General features: G+C 45.8%; 1 protein-coding gene across 1 annotated transcript in view; it reads left to right on the plus strand.

Moving 5' to 3' along the window:
• Window positions 1-7,257, plus strand: part of Thumpd2 (THUMP domain containing 2) — a 38,545-nt gene that overhangs the window by 21,553 nt on the left and 9,735 nt on the right. The window contains exons 7-8 of the mRNA XM_028855208.2: window positions 4,921-4,992; window positions 5,455-5,569. Of these exons, the coding sequence (XP_028711041.1) occupies window positions 4,921-4,992; window positions 5,455-5,569 (187 nt within the window). The remainder of the gene's footprint in view (window positions 1-4,920; window positions 4,993-5,454; window positions 5,570-7,257) is intronic.

Here is a 7,257-nt window from a genome sequence, read left to right on the forward strand (position 1 = left end):
CTCCTGAGGCGATGACGTGGTTCAGGTCTTTCCATCACCTTCGCCTCACCTCCCTCCTCAGACTGCTCTCATTCTTCCTGGCATACCATCTCAGCCGTGAGAAGGATTTAGTCTGGAGTTCTTCTCCCCTTTCGGCCTCCGTGATGCTCTTTTAGGGTCTGGTGCCGCAGATGAGCTGCCGTGCGCTGTGGGTTTTCTTGGTTCTCTCTGCTAGGAGACTCCTAAGGGTTTTCTTTTCACCCCTAAAGCTCGGGAGTATTGGCAGATTCTCCTTACGCATGTCCTCTTGTTGTGTGTGCCTGGGTGTGTGTCCATTCAAGCCCAGAGTTTCCCAATCTGCCTGCTGATTCAGTTCTGTGTCCAGCGTTTACTGGCCAAGGACTTTCAGGGACAGTATTCACCAACCGTGCCTCAGTGTCTTGTTTGCAAGATGAAAATAACTTCTCATACTGTTAAAGTAGTCGTTCGGGTCGGAGCCTGGGCCTTAGCAGCCCTGAGGGCTAGGCTTAGCTGCCTGTCCTCAGTAGGCCAAATGGATGTTTGCAAATGGTTCAGTGGCTAAAAGCAGAGGCTGCTCTTGCAGAGGACTGGGATTCAGTGCCCAGCACCCATATGATGGATCACAGCCATCTGTAACTCCAGTTCCCAGCCATCCAAATCTCTTCTGGCTTCCTCAGGCACACACACAGTGCACAGGCATACATGCAGGCAAAACACTCACACACATGAAATAAAATAATTTTTAATTTAAAAAAAGCAAGTAATCATGAATAGCAAAAAAGAGTATTCAATGAGGCCACATGAGGACAGAAGCTAACAAAGCATGTCCGGTGACCTACTACCTACAAGTGCATCTCTGAGGTCCTGAAAAAGTATTTAGGTTTACATCAAGGGCTGAATGCATAACTAACCAGTCCTAGTCTCGGTGTTGTCCTGCCCATCATCCGTCACCATTGTCTCAGCCCCCTTCTCTCTTGCACAGTGATCTAACAACTGTTAGAACTTCGTGAAATCTTTCAGAGACAAATTCCTCTGGCGTTTCTTTCTCCCAGTGTAAGGTTCCAAGGGAAATTTCCTGGGGTCCATTTTCTCAGGAGTGAGAGGAGAGACTCTCCTTAGAATGTTTCTGCCATGATGGTTATAGTAGGTTCTTATCAGGACTAAGTGAATTAACATTAATAAAGCAGTTAAACTGGTGGCTGTCCTAGAAAATGCACAGGTTGCATTAGTTGTTATTTAAAGTTATTCTGGCATATGAAATCGGTACTATTTCATAATAATTACTATTGTTCCCTCTAGCTACGCTCTTCTTCTTCCATTATTTGATATCGTCGCCTTGGCTGTCTTGTGAACTTAACTTTAAACTCTCTGTTTGTGACCTCTGAAATTCCCAGGAGATCATTAACTTGCTGGTTCCATCTCCAAGTCATTCATCCTTCCCATGTGTTTCCATCTCTTCATATTTGACCTCTCCATTTGAGTAGTTCTTCTAAGTTCCAAGAATAACAGACATGATCTCCCTTAATTCATGTGTTGATTTTTCTAACTTAGAAGTTATGGTTTTTGTTGTCATGAGTGAGCATCTGTGAGGTCTCAAATCCTCGCCCCTCTAGTAGTTAACATCTGTGCTTACTGGGGCAGATAGGATAGATGAGCCAGTGTTTTGCTTGCCTACTAAGGCCAAAGGGTGGGATCGATGGATATTTGAATGCCTCAAATAAATGGTAAGAGGCAAACAGGTCTCTGTATCAACAGTGTGGAGAGACTCTGTCAGCCCGGAGATGCCTGACAGAAGGGCCTCTGGCCTCTGGTCTCCTTCCAGCTCTGTAGCTCTCCGAAGGCTGGTTCCACTGCTTTCTTATTACTCAGCCCAGGCAAGGTGGCCCCTACCGGTTCCTTCTTGAGGATCTCAATGGGAGCCCAGGCTTCTCTGAGCATCTGAGCCTTGAGGTTTGAGCATCAGCTTAGCCAAGAGTCCAGCTCCCGTGCTATTCTTTAAACCTTTATCCCAATTTATTTTGGTATAAGGCTAGAGACATGATTACCATCTGTTCTTTTCTGTACTTTCAGTAGTTCCAACGTTTGCATTTAAATATAAATTCATGTGACCACATACAAACCTGAAATCTTACCTTTGTCTTGATGTAGACTTATGTTTGGTGCCAGGACACAGTTTTCCTTTCCTGAAGGATATTTCGCTTCTTTCCTTCAGGTACCGTCTGGTTCTGACACCTGGCTGTGCCCTGGGGACCCCGCTTCCTCTGTAGACATGTCCAGTGAAGGATGTTTACCTCCCACATCCAAGTGCCTCTCAACCTGAGGCGGGGTAGGTGTCCTGCTTGCTCCTGGCTGGTTTTTTCCTTCCTTTCTTTTGTCCTCGAAGTGCGTGGTATTAGATGACACCAGTCCGGTACAGACCTCTCTCCCTGCCGTTCCCGTTAGAGTATAAGCCTTTAGTCCTGTCTGCTTCTTAATGACCTCATAGCCAGGCGACGGCCTGCCTCTTGGTTGATTGGCTCCCTCCCTGTAACCATCTACCCTACCACATCCTAGGTCATGTCCAGTCCAGAAGGGTGTGTGTGCCTTCTGGATGTCTCTGTTTCAAGAATCCTGCTCTTCTCCAGGTGTGGAAATGTGTACCTATAGTCTCAGCTACTTGGGAAACTGAGGCAGGAGCATAAGAGCCCAAGAATTTGAGAACAGCCTTGGTCACTTTGCAAGGCCCTGTTTCTTAAAAAGGAAGGACTCTGCTCTCTTACAGTAGTTGCTTTGGGTTCTACGTTTTCATTTCTCTTCCTTCTTATTTGACTTGAACACTAGTCCAGAACTCGTGTGTTCTCTTCGTGTGAGTCTGCGCCCACGTAACATTGCCTTTTGTCCTTCAGTAGTGAATTGTCTGTTCCACCCTAGAACCAGGTTCTGGATTCAGCTTCCTCTTTCATACCTATGTACTCTAAGAGCCATTGGTATCACCCTGCCCTTTTCTCTAATAGCTTGCAACCTGGAAAAAAAAATCCTGTAATAAGTCCAACTTCCTTTCTCTACTTCCTTTTACCAAAAAAAAATCACTGCTGGAAATAGCTGATATACGCTGCCTCCGGTTCCTGCCTTCCCATTCTCTGTCACCCACCGCTCTCCTGAAGACCTCACTGAACCTGCCCATCATCTTTTTAACATTTGATGACGTGGCCACTCTCCCTGAAACACATCTTCTCTGCTGGTTAGGCACCACACTAGCTCGCCTCCTGAAGCCGGGGCACCACCTCTCAGTCAGCATGACCGAGCCTCGTCTTCTGAGCGTCTATGTGTAGAGCGCCCAGGCCTGACGCATAGACGTCCCTTTGTAACTCCGCTTACTTCCCAAGTGATCTCACCCAGTCTTAGGCTTTGAATACCACGTAGCAGCTGACTCCTGTTGACTGTACCCAAATTTATATCTGTAACCTGAACCTGAGCTCTAGAGTCATCTCTCCAGTGACTCACTCATCGTCCATACCCAGAGATCTAAGGTGTCTCAGAGTTAGCGTGTCAGAACAGTTTCCCACTCCTTCAACTCTCCCTCTGTCCCTACCAGTAAGACAGCTCTTCCCATGCTGGTCAGGCAAAGGGTTTAGTCATTCCGGCCTGTTGGGTTTCTTCAGTAGTCCACATCCAAACCTTCCTTCTGGCTCCACCTTTTAAAACACACCCAGAATCCAACAACTCCTACCAGTCGGACTCTTAGTCTCTCCTGCCTGGACTCCATGACCAGCCTCCTGAGGTTCATGCTCCAGAGCATCCGGTGCAATCCCCTCCAACTGCAATACCTCGTAACTTCTTTGTTCACACCCTAGAATCGTTGCCTGTCCTTCATCAATAGAACCAGAATCCTTTGGGTACTGACAAGCTCTGACAGGATGTTATCTCCACAGTGGGAGTAATTAGTTTTTTCTCCAAATTTCTATTTCCCTCCCAATAGTATTACATTGTCCTGACTCCTTGAAGCTTTGTGAACCATGTGACTTGCATGGTTTCGCCAGCCTGATGCTGTAGGAAGTCGTGTGTGAATGACATCCAGATTTTGCCATTCCGAGCAGTGCACATGTCCTGCATGCCCTCCCTCTGCCATGGCGATGGTATTCCGCCATTCAAATGGTGACCATTTCATCAGCCTGACTTCCGGAAAGAGTAAAGTCCCAGGTGCCCTGTGTTGGGTGGGCATGTAGTATGGGCTGCGTGTTGTTGTAGACCTCTCAGGTCTGAAGATCATAGTGTTGTCATTTCCTGGCTGCATCTCCAGGGTTTCCATCGCCTTTGGCCCGCCCCCACCAGTAGCTAGAGTTTTCCTGCCTGGCCCACAATCAGGACAAATCTCTGTCACCCGCCAGTCCCACAGCCGCTCAGACCCAACCAAGTAAACACAGAGACTTATACTGCTTACAAACTGTATGGCCATGGCAGACTTCTTGCCAACTGTTCTTATAGCTTAAATTAACCCATTTCCATAAATCTATACCTTGCCACGTGGCTCGTGGCTTACAGCATCTTCACATGCAGCTTGTCATGGTGGCGGCTCGCAGTGTCTCTGACTCAGCCTTCCACTTCCCAGAATTCTTCTCCTCCTTGTCCCGCCTATACTTCCTCCTGCCTGACTACTGGCCAATCAGTGTTTTATTTACTAACCAATCAGAGCAACACATTTGCCATACAGCACATCCCACAGCACCCCACCCCCACCCCCACTCGCTGTCCCTTGACCACTCCAGGCTCCCTCCTGCCTCGAACCGTGACAGATGCCTTGGCACTTGAGCTGCCCAGCTTCTCCTACAATGTGAGAAGGAATCTTGACTCTGGAGCTAATGACTCCCCAGCTTTAGGCCTCTTTTACAGAGGGCCTATTGCAGCAGACGTCCTAACAGCCGTTTCTATTTCTCTGATTAGGCCGGGGCGCTGGTTCTGGACCCCATGTGTGGCCTTGGGACCACACTTGTGGAAGCTGCTGAAGAGTGGCCAGTAAGTTCAAGGTTTGCTCTAAATCACGTGATGTGTCTGTTTTAACCATTAAGCCACTTACCAATATTTTACAAGCAGATAGTCTGGTTTAGGATTGTTGTAATTATATGAGTAACTGTTTACTATAATTACAATAGATTTTGAAGAGTTAATTAAATTTCTATATTATTTCTTTAAATGCTTTGAAGAAGTTAAGAAAATATGACAGGATTATAATAATTATTCATACCTATATTCTAATTTCCAAACTCCTTAGGCATCTATAATGGTAAAATATTTAACAGACTTAAAAATTTACTATTTATTGTGTATTTTTAAAAAGCACTTTAAACTGTTTTAACTTGAAATTAAGACTCCATTAACTTTCCTTTTGCACTGTAGTAAAATGCAAGTAGATTTTCTTAATTGCTGAAATACTTAATGGATTTATTTCTACTTAAAATATGGACTTCTTTCCCACAGGATGTATATTACGTGGGTGCTGATGTCAGCGACGCACAGTTACGTGGTGCATGTGACAACCTGAAGGCCGCGGGCCTCGCGGACAAGATTGACTTACTTAAAGTGTCTGTCACAGGTAAGAGGGTAAGAAACCAAACAAGAGCCACTGCGTTGGTGCACGGGTGTGGTTGCTGGTGCCCTGTGGGAGCTCTGGGGCTAACATGCACATTACTTCCACTACTCCAGTTGTTTGATTTTTTTTTTTTTCCCAAAACATTCCTGACTGGGAAGTGGTGTTTATGTAGTTTCCATAGCACTTAAGCTGGAGCACACTTTTTGAAGATGTGTTTATTACAACTGATACATTGCCTTCTCATGGTCTGGAATGAAAGGATGCAACCAGAGCATAGAGTATTAGAGGGAGAAGAAAGTATTTGAATTTCTTTCACCTGAGCTGTATGAAGTGAATAAGCCGATCCTTTGCTTAGACACAGAGAAGCGAGCTAGTCACCCACCATGGGCGCTAAACCAATACTTTCAAGAACTCAGGGAGGGCTGGGCAAACCAGGGTGGATGTAACCATCACCCCCTCTTCGCTGATGGGGAATCAGCAGTGGCAGATGGCAGCAGGTACCAAGCATGCAGAGTCCCTGTCCTGTGTCCCTAACCTCTGTGGCCCGGTGCTGTTTAAGCAGCATCTCTGAGCTCCTTGCCTGCTTGGTTACTTGGTATATCACACTGTCCTTTTCAAAAAGCAGCTCATTTGGTATCATACTCTCTTTTTAAAAAAGCAGCTCATTTCATTCTGCTGAGGAAGAAGTATGCTGCTCTTGGCTATGAGTAAATATTGGACCTGTAATCCAAAAGAACAGAGTGTGTTTCTATAGTTTCTCTTCTAGAGAGATGGAGCGGCAGAAATGAGCACCACAGGGAAAACGTTAGGATCAGTTTGGCATTAGAAGCTCCAGAGAGCAGCCTCCAGGAAGATTCAGGCTGATCGCACGCTCGTGATTGTTTTCAGCGGCGGCCACTGCTCAGTCTTAAGGCCCAGATTTCTAGAGTAATGAGAGATGACCAAATCAAGTTCTCATGAGTCCAGTTCTTTAAGGAGGCTCTTCTGAGACCTTTAAGAGAACAGCGTCCTAAGCTGTCTCAGAGCCAGGGTTTTTGAACCTGTTTGCTTTCTCCACGGCACCTTGCAGGCCTGAGGGAGGGCACGATGATGGCCCGCCGGACCTCTGCCACGTTCCCAGCTTCACTGCTGATTCACTTTGGAGATGTTTTCCATAAAGTTTCACTTTAACGACAAGGAAAGGTACCTCTGCTGTTCTTAAATAGAGTGAGTTTTATTTATATAAAACCATCATCTTATTCTCTTTATTGCATTATATTTATTTGTGTGTGTGTGTGTGTGTGTGCGCGCGCGCGCGCGCACGTGAGCTTCATTTGACACATGTAAAGTCAGAGGACAACTTACAGGAATCACTTCTCTCCTTCCATGTGGTCATCAGGCCTGGCAGCAAGCGCCTTTACCCACTGAGCCGTCTCATTGACCCCACTTTATCATTTACTTTTTATTGGTTTTAATGGCTACTATTTCTGCTTCTTGTTAGCATTCACTTTCTGTTGGAACCCTCTGCTAGTGTGAACCAAGATGATCACTTTATATGAAGAAATTCTGTGAATTTGTTCCTGAGTTTTCATCATCGTGAAAATGTGGAATAGAGTAATGTTGTGCCACCAGTTATCTTGGGAAGTGAGAACTCATCACTGACTAGGCATTTTCATCTGTTGACATATACACATTCTTAACATATGGTAGAA

Source organism: Peromyscus leucopus, chromosome 22 (assembly GCF_004664715.2).
Source record: "Peromyscus leucopus breed LL Stock chromosome 22, UCI_PerLeu_2.1, whole genome shotgun sequence".
NCBI lineage: Eukaryota > Metazoa > Chordata > Mammalia > Rodentia > Cricetidae > Peromyscus > Peromyscus leucopus.